The sequence below is a fragment of the Podarcis gaigeae genome (assembly GCF_964106915.1).
Source record: "Podarcis gaigeae genome assembly, chromosome: 2".
Lineage (NCBI taxonomy): Eukaryota > Metazoa > Chordata > Lepidosauria > Squamata > Lacertidae > Podarcis > Podarcis gaigeae.
The window spans coordinates 57,285,174-57,301,137 of NC_139679.1; the positions used below are offsets into that span (position 1 = coordinate 57,285,174).

The window sequence follows — 15,964 nt, forward strand, 5'->3', positions numbered from 1 at the left end:
AAATTTCTCTAGTAATACACTTTTCTTGTGGCATAGAAAAGACTTTCGTAGCCTATTACCCATTCTGAAGTTACTAATTAACATACCTCTTTGCTCCAGGGTGCCACAGGCCACAGCCTTGCAAAGCTTCACAAAGATAGGATCCAATATTTACATATTCCTTGGAAAACCCTGAATACACAAAAGTGAAAAACAAATTTTCTTCATTCAAAACCCTATCGAAAGGCCACAGCAGTTTTATATTCACTGCTTTTATAAAACCTAAGATGACAATGCCTTGCCAAAAAGAATGGCTCTAGAATTATGAAAGCAACCCTAACACCAAGCATGTGGAACTCAAAATAGCTATTGGTTGTCATGGCAAAAGGAGATTATTCATCATTACTACATGTGTTTACCAAAACAAAAGCTGGCATTAAAATCACATCAGTGGCTTATGCAGAGTGGATTATACACAGTAACAGCAGTTTGTGTTGGAACTTTATTTAGATTTATTATTAGGAAATCATTTGGCAATCAAACAGAGTTATTATTAGGAAATCTCTTGGCAATCAAAAATAAAAAAAATTATTTTATGTAGTTCTCTACCCAGCAGGGGTAGGGTGCATACTTTTGATAATTCTAACCATACACTCCCAACCTAAGGATCAAACAACAACCACCCCCGCCTTTCACAAGCACATGTTCAGAGAGAGAACGAAGGAAAAAGAATGTACCTCAAGACAATAGTCTATGACAGTTCAGTCAAAGACTGTACTTATAGTTACTGTATCTCAAACCAAGAAGTACAGGAGGGAAATAATAAATGCCACAGACATACAAGTCCACAGCACATGCCCAATAGCTAAAACCATGGTTTGGCTGGAGCATCTGAGGTGGGTCATCTTCAGGAACCAGGCAACTGCATGGTAACACAGAATATACACAACCTGGTCCTGGGCATGGTCCCTCTCTCTCTTGCATGTGCATACACCTACATACAAAGTAAGTTTCAATGAACTCAACAGAACTTCTGAGCTGAAATGCACCTGGCTGAAAATCTCTTGTAAATACACAGCACACAACAGTCAGAAATACCAGTGCAATACTTTTTTAAATGATTATTTTTTTAAAAAAAGTGCATGGTGAAAGTAGTTTACATACCACTGCTTTCCATGGAAAAATGCTCAACTAGTCCATTACAGAATGAACCTACATTACTATCCTTGATGACATGGGCTGCTTCTGCCAGACTGAGTTCCAGATTGGTTCACATATTGGGATTCCCAAACATGCCTTCCAATAAACACTGTGTGATTTCTTCTACGTTCGAAATTAATGATTTGCAAATGGCGGATATTACCGTATTTTTCGCTCTATAACACGCACCTGACCATAACACGCACATCGTTTTTAGAGGAGGAAAACAAGGGAAAAAACATTCTGAATGAAACAGTGGATGTATCATTTTTGTGCTTCATGCTGTGGCCACAGACATGTGATCTGATGGTGAATTTGGGCTGACCCAATGCAAAAATCCTGAGAATCCCTGTGCATCCATGGTTTGTAACCACGTTTTTGCACCATTGCAGCCCCAGGCAACAGTGGGTGCGTGATTTTTGGGGGGCAGGCTGTAGCCATGGACATGCTATGTGATCTGATGGTGAATTTGGGGTGACCCAATGCCAAAATCCTGAGAATTCCTGTGGATCCATGCTTTTTAACCACATTTTTGCACCATTGCAGCCCCAGGCAACAGTGGGTGCGTGATTTTGGGGGGGCAGGCTGTAGCCATGGACATGCTATGTGCTCTGATGGTGAATTTGGGCTGACCCAATGCAAAGATCCTGAGGATCCATGTGGATCCATGGTTTGTAACCACGTTTTTGCACCATTGCAGCCCCAGGCAACAGTGGGTATGTGATTTGAGGGGGGGCAGGCTGTAGCCATGGACATGCTATGTGATCCGATGGTGAATTTGGGGTGACCCAATGCAAAGATCCTGAGAATCCCTATGGATCCATGCTTTGTAACCACATTTTTGCACCATTGCAGCCCCAGGCAACAGTGGGTGCGTGATTTTTTTGGTGCAGGCTGTAGCCATGGACATGCTATGTGATCTGATGGTGAATTTGGGGTGACCCAATGCAAGGATCCTGAGAATCCCTGTGGATCCATGCGTTTTAACCACATTTTTGCACCATTGCAGCCCCAGGCAACAGTGGGTGCGTGATTTTTTTGGTGCAGGCTGTAGCCATGGACATGCTATGTGATCTGATGGTGAATTTGGGGTGACCCAATGCAAAGATCCTGAGGATCCATGCTTTGTAACCACATTTTAAGTGGGGAGGGAAGGAAAAACAAAGAAGGGACATTAGAGGGGTGTGCAGAGAAGCAGCTGGCTAAGAATGCAGGAGAGGGATTTAACGGGAGGGAGGAAAGAAAGGCAAAAGTTTCCCCCCACCCAAGCCAGCCATCTCTCTCTCTCTCTCTCTCTCTCTCTCTCCCTCCCTCCCTCCCTCCCTCCCTCCCTCCCTCCCTCCTCCTCTCTCTCCCCCTCCCCCCTCTCTCTCTCCCTTCCCCCCTCTCTCTCCCTCTCCCCCAGCAGCAACGGAGCTTGCCTGGAGGGGAGGGGCTTTCCCTGCTCTTTGTTCCGTTTCAGCAAACACAGCAACGAAACAGAGGAGGCTGGGCAGTAAGACCCTGAGGCAGAATGCAGGAAAGCAGCCGCTTCCTCTTTTCAGGTTTCGCTTCTCCGTGCAGCGTGCAGCGCCGCGATTTGATTTATGCATGATTTTTCGGCTCCAGGGACCACACATTCGCTCTATAACACGCACAGACATTTCCCCTTCCTTTTTAGAAGAAAAAATCTGCGTGTTATAGAAGGAAAAATACGGTATTCCCTTTTTAGTCAAGTGAATTAATACACATGGCTTCAGACACTGCCAATGCCCTGTTGGTCTTTGCCTTATTAAAACAGCTGGCATGGACCTTCTAAAACCGCTCAACCCAGTGGTCCTGAAGCAGTTCTAAGTATCTAACTAGCACATATTTATTTGGATCTATGAAAAGAAGGTGGCCATCTGTTATGGCTGCTGTTATGGCAGACCAACTCTGCATTACAAAGATGTCTGCAATCATGACATGAAGGCTGGCAACATTAACGCCGCTGTATGAGAATCCATTGCAGATTATTGTAGTGCCTGGAGTCACAGGTTGTGTATCCACAGCAGTGTCCATAGAAGGAATAAGAACTGGGAGGATCATAGAGAAGAAAGGCTATGATGCACCTATAATAGCAAAACCCCAGATGCATTTATTTGCCTCACCTGAAGTAAAATATGCCTCTCCCATATTGGTCTCTACAGTCTTTTGGAAGCCGAATGTCCAACAGGGTTCCCGTGGCTTCTGATTGGCTGGAGGAGCTTCCTGTAGCCAATCAGAAGCCACGATTTGGTTTTTGAACATTTTGGAATATTTCCAGAATGCATTCTGTTTGACTTCCAAGGTACGACTGTATAATGAATTGAAAAAAATATTTTAAAGATAATATTTGTAAAAAAAAAACAACCTAGAAGCTTTTCGTTTGGGAATAATGGGGTCAGAGCTACCTAAGCAGTACAGAAACTTATTTATGTATAGAACTACAGCTGCAAGAATGTTATTTGCCCAAAAATGGAAAGAAGAAGTTCTGGCAAGAGAAGAATGGTTACAGAAATCAATGGAATATGCAGAAATGGCAAAACTTACCGGAAGAATTAGAAATCAAGATAACAAACTCTTTATTAAGGATAGGAAATGGTTTATTGAAATAAAAGCTGTAAACAGATTAAGACGTTAGCTTGATTACTGTAAAAACTTTTCAAAACATATATAATAATAGAGGAATAAAAAGAATAAGACAAGATAATTTATGATATGCAGGGAAAGATGAAAACAACTTTAAGGAACCAGAGGAAGGGGAAGGGAAGTTGAGGCTTAAAATGTTAAGAGTTATTGTTGAAATGTTTTCTTTTTGGTTATAATCTAAAATTATAAATAAATAAACTTTTTAAAAATGAAATGCTATGCAATGTTATATCACACTCAGCTTTCAAAATTTCCCTCACTTTTGAAATGTATTTGCCATCTGGTATGGAGATTAGGTAGTAAAGAAGCACAAGCCTGCATCAGGCACAGCATGCTGGTGTCGGTAAAGCTACACAAGTAATTCAAATACTGCAGGAACAAGCTTAAAAAGGGAGAGGCAACAAAAATGTAGTGTTTTATATGCTTAGACTGCATTATTAAATTGATATCAGACTGACTTTTTTTCCATGGGAAAGCTGTGCCTTTGAAGTCTTATGAAACATATTTACGTTTTTTCCCAAAAAGAAAATTAGCTGTTATCCTAATTCTATTAAAGTAAGTGTCACAGATCCCATGACTTAAAGTGGATTAGGACTACTCCCCATAACATCCAGCCCTTTTCCAAAACATATTTTGCAGTCTGGAACATACTGAAACAATGGCAACCCCCCCCCCCGCCTTCTATGGAAAATTTTATTTTGGCAAAATCAACATAGCAGTCTGGCATTTTTGTTTATTTGATTTCTAAACCACGCTTTATTCAAAGATCACAGGGTGGTGTACACCATTAAGAACATACCGTATTTTTTGCTCTATAAGACTCACTTTTTCCCTCCTAAAAAGTAAGGGGAAATGTGGGTGCGTCTTATGGAGCGAATGCAGGCTGCGCAGCTATCCCAGAAGCCAGAACAGCAAGAGGGATTGCCGCTTTCACTGTGCAGCGATCCCTCTTGCTGTTCTGGCTTCTGAGATTCAGAATATTTTTTTCCTTGTTTTCCTCCTCCAAAAACTAGGTGTGTCTTGTGCTCTGGTGCGTCTTATAGAGCGAAAAATATGGTAAATTATGGATCATAACAATGACATAATAAAATAATCATAATAACTGTCGCGCCCACACACATTTAACAGGTCATAGATCAGGTATCCCCAACCTGCGGCCCTCTAGATGTTTTGGCCTACAACTCTCATATTCCCTAGCTAACAGGACCAGTGCTCAGGGATGATGGGAATTGTAGTCCAAAACATCTGGATGGCCGAAGATTGGGGATGTCTGTCATAGATTATTTAATGACCAAAGACGCCAAAGACCTGAGTACCTAAAGACATGTAATGATGGCGCTAGGCAACCCTCTCTGAGACCATACCGCAGATGAGGAGCCACCACAGAAAAAGCCTGTTCTCATGTAGTCACCCTCCGAACTTCTTGGGTAGGGGAAACATAGAGAAGGGCTTGAGATGAGAAGTGCAGGGTCCTGGTCAGTTCAAACGTGGAGAGCCAGTCTCTAAGGTATTGAGGTCCTGAGCCATGTAAGGCTTTAGACGTCAACACCAGCACTTTGAATTGGCCCTGAAAACTAACTGACAGCCAGCGCAGTCAGGCCAGGATCAGCTCAAATCTTGTTCTGGCCATCAAATTTTGCACCAGCTGAAGTTTCTGAACCACCTTCAGATGCAGCCCCTCGCATGATGCATTGCAGTAATTCAACCTAGAGGTTACCAGAGTGTGGCCACAGATTTTATAAGAAAGGCATAGAAACACATATAAATCTAATAAATAAAAATAAAAATAGAAGACTTAGTGAAGCAAAGACAGAGAACCAACCACAGCTTTAGTGTTTCTGCTCTCCATTACAAGAGACTGTGGCATTTATTTATTTATTTATTTATTTATTTATTTTAAATAGAAGCTGTCATCACCCATAAAAATGACATGGAATCATATTAATGAAATCATTTCAGTTAGGTTGTATTAAAAATAATCAGAGCAATGTCCGGCCACTGCATTAAAAAAAGACAGCAACAATAAACCCAGATCATATTGGTGTACAAACTAAAGATGACCAGAACATGAAATTGCTGCCTTATAGATGAAACAAAACTGGAGAAAAGAAATACTATTGAAGTGCAAAGGAAGGGAGAGACATGAATGGGAAACAGCTGTTTGTTGGCCCAGCTTAAACTTGTTAGTGCAATGTATGCACGCTCACCTAGATGGGGGGGGGGTGCTTCCCTACGGCCACTGCCCTAAGTGGAAGCACTTTTACATATTGAAGAATACAGTGCCATGTTTAGATGTTTATAATCTGGGTATCTGCACAAGCATATTGCTCCTGTAACATGGTGGCAAGGCCTTGAACAATGAATCCTTTGAGCTCTCACTTGTCTCAGATTTCTGCATCAAATGAATATTGATGCCCACATTTAATTAAGGAACAAACTAAGACATGAAAGAACTGAAAGTATTATTTTGATTCAAGTGTCTTTTATTTTTTGAAGCTGTGAAACTCCAAGTGAAAGTTCTGAATAGGAAGCTATGGATCTTTCAGACACTAACTGGTAAATAAACATAATGCTGGAATTATTTTCAATGCTATATATCGTATTTTTCGCCCTATAGGACGCACTTTTCCCCCTCCATAAATGAAGGGGAAATGTGTTTGCGTCCTATGGGGCGAATGCAGGCTTTCGCTGAAGCCTGGAGAGCGAGGGGGTTGGTGCATACTTGGCCCGCAGTTACAGAAGATTTGTAAACGTAGAGAGAAGAGCAGAAATGCACCATCACAGGGGTTAGACTGGAGAAAATAAAGTTCTCTCCTTTGATTCTCTACCAGAATCAAAGTACTGAAGCTGGCTTGCACGGGGAAGAAGCTAGGAGATTGGGATTGGGGAAGCACACAGGACAACTCATTCCCAACTAAGCCAAGTATTTTGTGTTCAATTTAGCCTAGAAACTCAAAACACACAGAGAAAAATATGCAGATCTCACTTATGGAAATTGTAGAAATAAGGCTAATTTGATTTAAAACAGCCCCGAATACGTACATTGGCTAAGTACTAAGCCCTTTCGACCGGGTGCCCTCCCTTAGCTTCATTTCTAATTACTCTTTTTTTTTTTTACAATTAACAAAGACCTTTAAATCAAAGTAGAAGCTGGCCAAAGTATATGTGGGGAAAGCAGTACAATGAAGTAGTTTTGCCCCTATTTCCAAGAACCTAGTCCTCAAGTACCATCAAATGTTGAAACAATGCAGATAAAAAGATTTGTATCATGCTAATGCTTTCTGTCAAAATTGACAATGGACAACAGATGGCCCAACCGGTAAGCCTAGACAGCTATTATCTAGGGTAAATGCAGCTAAAATGGTGGCAAAAAGAATTGTTGCCAGGGAAGAAAACAGGGAGGGAAGAGCATCTGTTCCACATGTTCACATATATATATATATATATATATATATATATATGCTTTCGTAGATTTTCACGGGTACAGGAATGCAGGTTTTGGTGTCCTCGGGTGTCTTCCCGTGTAAAAGTTGGGGTGTCTAGGCGACGTTTCGACGAGGTCTCACTCGTCATCTTCAGGCTGGTGCTTTCGGCTTCTTGTTACTGGAACAGAGCGGGATCTCAATGTTTGAGTTTTCCTGAGAAGATGGCTCAGATATGTTGACGACACCTTTGTAATTTGGCCACACGGGAAGGAAAAACTGGATAGCTTCCTCACACATCTCAACAACTTACACCCCAAAATACAATTCACTATGGAAATAGAAGCCAACAACCAACTTCCCTTCCTTGACGTCCTAATCTACAAAAAACCTGATGGCTCCCTAGGACACACTATCTACCAGAAAAAAACACACACCAACCGCTACTTACATGCCCAATCACACCACCACCCTGCACAAATAAACTCCGTAGCCAAGACTCTCATCTCCAGAACCAAACGCCTGGCTGACAAAGACCACTTGACAACTGAGTTACAGAATCTCTCAAATGTGTTAATTGCCAATGGATACCAGCAAAACAGGATTACGAAGCTAATCCAAAAGGAAACACCCCCCAAAAACCAAGACACAGAAGAAAACAATGGCATGGCCCTCCTTCCTTATATCAAGGGCACTACAGATAAAATTAGCAAAATCCTCCATAAACACAATATCAAAACAGCCTTTTGCACCAACCAAAAAATAGCCAATATCCTCAGAAACCCCAAGGATAAAATCCAGTTGGAAAACCAAGGGATCTATGAAATACCCTGCAAAGTCTGCCCAGCCACGTACATTGGACAAACAAACAGACGAATAAATGCACGTATCGCAGAACACAAGAATGCCGTCAAAAAAGAAGAAAAAACTTCCTCTCTTTTCCAACACATGAAAGAAACAGGACACGAAATTAATTTTGCAGATTCCAAATTGCTCTTTAACACGGAACATCACCACAAGAGAATAATCATGGAAGCCATCGAGATAGAGAAACACCCTCACAACATGAACAAGCGTGATGACACATCCCGCTTGCCAGACATCTGGAAATTAGCCCTCCCCACAAAAACTGACACCAGATCCAGAGGCACACAGAACGCCAACACCAATCAACCACACCAGACCCAAACCCAGACCCTCTCCACAGATGAATTACTGACACCATCCAGTAGCCAATCCATGGTGGCACCTCCGGATGCTGCACCCCCCTGCAATCCCTACACAGATCTGGCTGACACAAGCCACAAAACCACAGCTCGCCCCTATACACGAAGCCAAGCCAAAGCACAACTAAGTGCAATACAGCCATCTTCTCAGGAAAACTCTTCACAAAGTTCAAGAGGTCAAGACACAAAGACTTTAGCAACTAATCCACACCTAATGACCCACCTAAGTGGTACTCAGGATATCACTCAAGAAATCACTCAAGGTATCTCTCAAGTAATTAAGGAACAAAAGAAGAAAAGGCACACTAGCCTGGGAACTTCCTCTCTGCCCAGAACATTGGAGGCTAGACACCACACCCCCTCTACAGTATTTATAGGAACTCAAACATTGAGATCCCGCTCTGTTCCAGTAACAAGAAGCCGAAAGCACCAGCCTGAAGATGACGAGTGAGACCTCGTCGAAACGTCGCCTAGACACCCCAACTTTTACACGGGAAGACACCCGAGGACACCAAAACCTGCATATATATATATATATATATATATATATATATATATATTAATGCTGCAGTCCTTTAGGAGCACACAGAAATGTGGCCTATGGTTTCCAACTAAGGTCTGCAGAAAAAGCATGCTTCACCTGGTCTGGATGCAGTGGGGGAAGCTATGCTTACAGCAAACCAGGACGTCAGCGGGGGGTGGGGTGGGTGGGATCAGAGTACACGAAAGAAGGATGGATAGGGAGCACGGAAGCCCCTAAGGTCTAAACCATCATCACTGAAACACATTGTAGTTTACAGTAGTTTCGCACAACGTGGAGCTTGCATGCAGTCCGCCTGCTGCCTCCCCCTCAGCTGTAGAGTGGCATCCTTAGGAGGAGGCAGCGGGCAGGTGCAAACCGCACACTGCCCTTTCAGACAGCGCGGAGCCTGCAGAGACCCAAGCCACCACGTCACTCCCAGGAGACATGTGGCTCAGGTGCACTGCAGGCCCAAGTGCCCCCTGCCCCCTAGCTATGCCTCTGATAAGGCACACCTTAAAAAGCGTGCATAACACTTAAGCAGCCAGTGCATGTGGCTACACTGTAAATGAAAACATTTCATTTACTTATTTAAGGCATTTCTTCCATACCTTTTTATTTACCCAGGCCTACCAGCTCTGCTTTGCTTATTGGCTTTTATTGGTTTTAACGCCTTATTTGTACGTTATTTATAACAGTGTTCCAAATTACTGGTGCCATAATGTGAAAAACCTTGGTTTGCACAGAAACTGAATGAATATGAGTTAGCTGTGGGGCAGTTAGGATGATTCAGCCACATGACGGTAGTGCTCTGGTAGGTGTATAATGCATTATAGGCCATTAGGACTTTATACACTAATATCGTGAACTTGGTAAATGTACTGGAAGCCAGCGTAGAGCTTTTAGCATCTGTGCAATACGCTAATGTGGAGCCGCTCTGGACCACACCATTCTACATTAGCTGAAATTTCCAAACCACCCCAAATGTAGCCTCACATAGAGCACATTCCAATAGTACAGTGTAGAGGTTACTAAAGCCTCCATCACTAAGACCAAGCTATCCCTGTCAAGGAACAGGTGTAGATAGTATATGTGCCGGAAAAAGCACTATTGGCCACTGAGTGACAATGATGGATTTAAGAATACTCCCAAGGAAGAGTGCAAACCTATCAAGAATAGGCAACCTGCGAATTTCTCAAACTTAGGAACCGCTTATCCATAGAGCTTCAGATTACTGGCCCTCATCCAGCCCATCACTGACTCAAGCCATGTTGGTACAGAACTTGCATCGTCTCAATTGATTTCAGATGTGGCAGCGTAGTGTCTTCAGTATACTGATGACACCATGTTCCAAATATGTTCCAAATATCCCAATGACTGCACCCAAAGGCTTCAATGTTATGTTAAAAAGCATTAGGGGCAAGATGGTAGGCATCAATAGGAAAAGGACTGAAAATAAGGCTGTCAATATCATAACCAAAAGCATGAATCCATTTTGAATACTGTGTACAATTCTGGTCGGCTCATCTCAGAAGCAAGAGTACTGACCAACTCACCTATGAGGAAAGGTTACAACATTGAGCGCTTCTTAGTTTAGAGAAAAGGCAAGTGAGAGGTGACACAATTAGAGGTGTATAAGTTTAGAGAAAAGGCAAGTGAGAGGTGACACAATTAGAGGTGTATAAAATTATGCATAGTATGAAACAATGTGAATACAGTGTTCTCCCTCTCTCCTAACACTAGAAGTCAGAGCACTATGGACTTTTGGAAGATTCCTGAATTTTTGAACATTCAGGACAGACAAAAGAAAGTAATTCTTCATGCAGCACATAGTTAAACTATGGAATTGGCTTACACAAGAGGTAGTCATGGCCATCTACTTAGATGGCTTTAAAGAGGATTAGAAAAATTCGTAGAAGATAAGGCTATCAGTAGCTACTAGTCAAGGTGGCCATGTTCTGCTTCACTATTTCACTGGGAACCACAGCAGTGAGAGCACTGTTGCATTCATGTCCTGCTTGTGACCTTCCTACAGGCTGGCCACTGAGAGAACATGATGCTACACTAGATGGACATCTGGCCTGATCCAGCAGGTTCTCCTTATGGTAGAAGGACCCCATAGTGCAAATGCCAGTGGGCTGATGGACAGTTGGACAAAGCCATACTCTGTGAACTGTCCTAAAGCTAGAAGTTAACAACAGGCAGCAACCATTTTATGCATATCTGATTGATGCACGACTGAAAACAGGGCATAATGGGGAGGGGTGGACTTATGCGCACTCTGCATAAGTCTTAACTTTTCATGGTCAGAATTTGGGGGGAAAGGGAGGCTTATATTCAGGCCAATTCGGTATTGCTGTTCTCCCCACCACACACACACACACACACACACACACACACACACAGAGTTTTCCTACAAAGTCTGTTGCCTGCTTTGAATTACAGTGCCATCAATCCCACTGCACAAAGTCAGTTTAGGAGGATACTACGGTCAAGCAACAACAGGATTATACGGTACTCTCCTGCTCATGATAAACGTCAGCTAACACTGTTTTATTATACTGTATCTGTTGCTGTTTTATGTGAGATACCCCAAGAGTTTTAAACTGAAAAGCAGCATCTAAACATGTTTTAACAACAACATCCACCTCAACACAAGGTTTCCAAAATGCTGCTAGGGCAGGAATGAAGGGACAATATTATTGCCTATCACTGTAGGTGTCCCTGTACAACTCTATTCAACACAACAACCACAACAGAAACAAATGCTAGGAGAAGAACTATTTTGTGAGTGGCTATGAAATGCTCTCTCTGTCTTTCTGCAAAGTGAAGACTTTGAGGAAGTATTTAAGACTGGGAAACAACTGCACACATAATAAGAGCAAGAGCAAGCCAATGGCCCATCTAGTCCAACATTCTGTTTTCACAGTGGCCACCCAGAAACCTGTGAGAAACTCGCAAGCAGGATATGAGCACAGGAGCACTCTCTCCTCTGTGGCCTCCAGCATCTGGTATTAGGAAACATTATCGCATCCAGTGACTTAATGCACAGTCAATCTTGTTGAAAGACCCCACATCAACTTAAAACTGCAGTTCACTGACTACTGGTAAGATGTGGTGCTTTTTCAGATATTTTGGAAGATCACAATAAAAATAATGGGCTTGTGCGTCTTATTCATAACTATATGTTCCGTTTCACTGACCCCATTTTCAGGACCAACAAGAGTCAGTTAAGAATAGTCAAGTCTTCATTTACGGTAAATGTCTAAACAGTATTAAACTACAGAAAGGATAGAGTTTAAATTGATAAGTCTTTCAAGCAGTCTCCCGGATAGCATCCATAACATGAGGCAATGTAGCGGTTCCCAAACAAGCAAGTCTGAACAGTGGCCTGACCAGTTTACTGGGAGTAAATTCCGTTGAGCTCAATGGGGCTTACTTTTGAGTCAGCAGGTATAGGATTGGACTGTTATTGTTACCACTCAAGTATATACAAAAAGTACGTGTTGGGTTAACCTAATCCATAATCATCCAAATATTAAGCATGAATGTTTCAGAAATGAGTCAGAGTTTCAACTCTCATCTACAAAACAGTTCCATTAGAACAACTGTTTGTGAAATAAATATTTTTTTAAAAAAAATGAAAAAAGAGAAATCTGATGTGATCTCTAGATTAGTTCTAGAGATTGGGTAATTATTACTACCAGATTTATCCTAGATTAGTTACGGTAATCTAATTTGTTTTGGACTGTGCTCCTTTTTTCTTCCCCTTAAGGAGGTGAAATAACATGTTTTTAAAATCGTATTATGACAACACCCTTTGTATGACACACCCTTAGCTACCACATTGATGTTATTCCACACCAGTGCCCACACTTACACAGTTCAACAGAACTCTAAATTGATCTAATCTGACCTGATATAATTAGCATGCTAGCAATAGCTGTGTTTTTTATTTATTTACAGTAGCCTACCAGTCCAGGATACAGATGGCAATGGGAGGTACCTATGCAGTATTCTGGTTGCTGATCATAAGGGTGCCTATATGTTTTCCTCCATAGGGTAAGAAGAAGCTTGGGAAGGGAGTGACAGCTGGAAAACAACACACAGGGAGAAGGGGTACACAACAACAAATCTTTCCCAGCATCATGGCTCCCTTACCCAGAAGAGCCTGATCCATCAGATAACTTAGAGCCTCACTCTGGTGTTGTGTTTTGCAGTTATATTTTCTCTCTCTAATATGATTCCCTTGAGAGCAGAATCCATTAACACAAAATGTTATGGGTGCATTCAGTTTATTTACACGTGTGAACCAAACCAACATATCATCCACCTACACACAGCACATACAACACTTTGCAATGGAGCCAGTCCACACGTTCAACAGTCAGTGGTCTAATGGTGACGTACAGCGACGTGGCATCGAGCGGCTATAAGAGTAGGGGCCCTAAATGTTTCCTGGGTTGGATGGGTAAACAGGTCCCTTATGGTACTGCTGGATCTTAACCATACGAAGCTAAATGCATTGACCGGGATCTGTTACATGGGCCCCAATGTATGCATGCACGTTGCCTGAGGGCCTTTCTCGGTCCCTTCCTCATACACCCAATAGATCACGAACAAAGCAGCATTGTCCCTACGCATGGAAGGGCGAAGAGCAGAGGCTTGTGCCACGACTTCAGAGAGGCAAACGGACCGAGGTGCCGCGCGATGCACGAGACAATGCCAGAGAAGCAGGAAAGCATGAGAAGAAGACCCCGCGCAGCCTAAATGCAACCCTTCCTCCGGGGAGCCAGGCGGCAGCAGAAACGAATACAACCGCGCGGGCGACACGTGCCCCCAGGACAGGCGCCGGAGCCGGCCTCCGCTCTTACGAAGGGGAGCTCGGCGGCGCGTCGGCCCCGGAGCGCATCTTCTGCCCGTGCTGCAGCCTACCAGGCCCCTCCTGAGCCCCGACCCGCTCCTCCATTTTCTGACTCCGAGGCTCCAGACACGCGCGCCTCCTTTCCCTCACGCCGGCAACACACGCAATTCACTCTCCCTTCCACCCACAGCTGACGCTTCCGCACCCAAACACACACACGCGCCACAGCCCAGTCATAATAATCAGCCTCCCGGAGCAGCTGCTGCGGCGCCTGCCCGCCGCCCCTCCCTACCTCGCTGACGATGGTGGAGAGGTAGGGCTCTCGGCTGTACTCCCAGCCGTCCAGGCACTTCTCTTGCTCCACCTGGCTGAGGTTGACGTCCCTCCCGGGCACCAGGTTGCGGGCGGAGAAGTTGGCCAGGGCCTCCAGGCTGTAGCGGCGGCAGCGCTGCGGGACCTGCCGCCCGCCGCGCTCCTCCAGCGGGATGCTGGCGTTGAGCCACTCGCGGCTCAGGTTGGCGCTGGCCGGCACCCGGCACCGGTGCTCGGGGGTGCCGGCCAAGAAGACGGCGGACATGCCGTTGAAGCCGTTGGGGATGATGCTGGCGCTGAGCAGGAAGAAGATGAGGCGCTGGAAGGGGCCCCACTCGCCCAGAAAGGCGATGATGTCGTCGTAATCTCGCATGGCGGCGGCGGCGGCGGGAGGCTGACGGAGACGCAGCAGCAGAGCGCACACCGCCGAGTGGGTATGAGGCAGCGGCAGCCGCGCTGCGCTCTCTTGACTGGCTCTGTCATCTCTCCGGAGGTGGGGTCTTCCCCCGGCGGACTCCGCCTTTCCCGCGCACACCCCCTTCGCCTGGGCGACCGGCGCTAACCGGTCCTGACCGAGATAACCTTCGCTGGGGCTGCGAGCGGGTTCCCGCCGCTGGAGGGAGGCGCCGGCGACGAGCCCGCCCCAAGGCGTTCCGCCTGCCTCGCGGCGCCCGGGCCTTTGGGCGGGAAAAGGAATCTGGAGGAGGCTGCCACCCAGGCGGGCGCGGGATGGAGTGAGGCAGAGAGCGCCGCACGAGAACGAAGGCCCTGGTTTTCGCTGCCCAGTGGGCTGCCGGTCGCGCTGTTTCCAGAGGCTTCTGTGAGGAATTTATTAAGAGAAAGGTGGCCAAGCACCGTGCAAAGAACTTTAAAATACTTCCTTGAAAGGGGTGTCGCTCTAAAGGGGCTAATGTTCGTTTCCAAAAATCACGGCTCCTCACCTTGTATAACAGGGTGGTTTGTTCTGGTTTTTTATGACCCAAGGATAAAGTACTCTTGAGTACCTGCAGGGTGCATTTCTTTTGTGAACCTTATTTTCTTTGTCCTGAATATGTCCAGCGAAGGGATGACCGCTTGGAGGAGTGCAGAGAGAAGAAACGCCGTGGTGCATCTGTAATAGCAAAACTAGACACCTTCATCTGCCCCAACTGCAATAAACCATGTCTCTCCTCTATTGGTCTCTCCAGCCACAGTAAGCGCTGCAGCCTTCCAACAGTTTGACTTCACCCTTAAAGGCACATTCCTCCGTTGTCTCCCAAGACAGATGGATGCTGACTGAACAGGCAGGCCTTTCATTTATTTTTATTTATTATTACAGTTCTATTCCACCTTTCCTCCAATAAGCTCAAAGTGGTGTATATCTCCCATTTTGTACTCGCAACACATACACTCAGGCTAAAAAACAGTGGCCAGCTCAAGGGAGCTTCATGGTTAAATCAGGATTGGAACCCTGGTCTTCCAGCTCCTAGTTCAACACTAACCACTGCACCACATTCACATACGATGAATGTGGTATCCTTATCCTTAGTAAAATTATCATGATGGCATGGGACTTCCCTGTTTTCATCAGAGAAATGTTGGAGGGTATGGTACAGCTACCAGTGCACCCGGCAGATGGCACAGTGGTGGTGAGTATCCTGTGGGTGGTGGTGGAGTGGCAGAGCAGGATGGCACTTCCTATTTTGCCTCAAGTGGTGAAATGGGATGTACCACCCCTGATCTCAAGCTGTTAGTTTTGATGGAAGGCAGGCAAGGACTCACTAGCTTGGGGTTTCCCTGAGTTTACGACAAA

The 15,964-nt window shown here is 44.7% G+C and overlaps 1 protein-coding gene across 2 annotated transcripts in view; it reads right to left on the bottom strand.

Annotated features, from left to right (window-relative positions):
• Positions 1 to 14,763, bottom strand: part of SLC22A4 (solute carrier family 22 member 4) — a 57,979-nt gene extending 43,216 nt beyond the window's left edge. Inside the window, exon 1 of one of the 2 annotated variants that reach the window (XM_083728517.1) lies at positions 14,153 to 14,763. In XM_083728517.1, the coding sequence (XP_083584643.1) occupies positions 14,153 to 14,545 (393 nt within the window). In that variant the 5' untranslated portion in view covers positions 14,546 to 14,763. The remainder of the gene's footprint in view (positions 1 to 14,152) is intronic. The other variant, XM_083728516.1, reaches the window with a different exon arrangement.
• Positions 14,764 to 15,964: the final 1,201 nt, after the last annotated feature.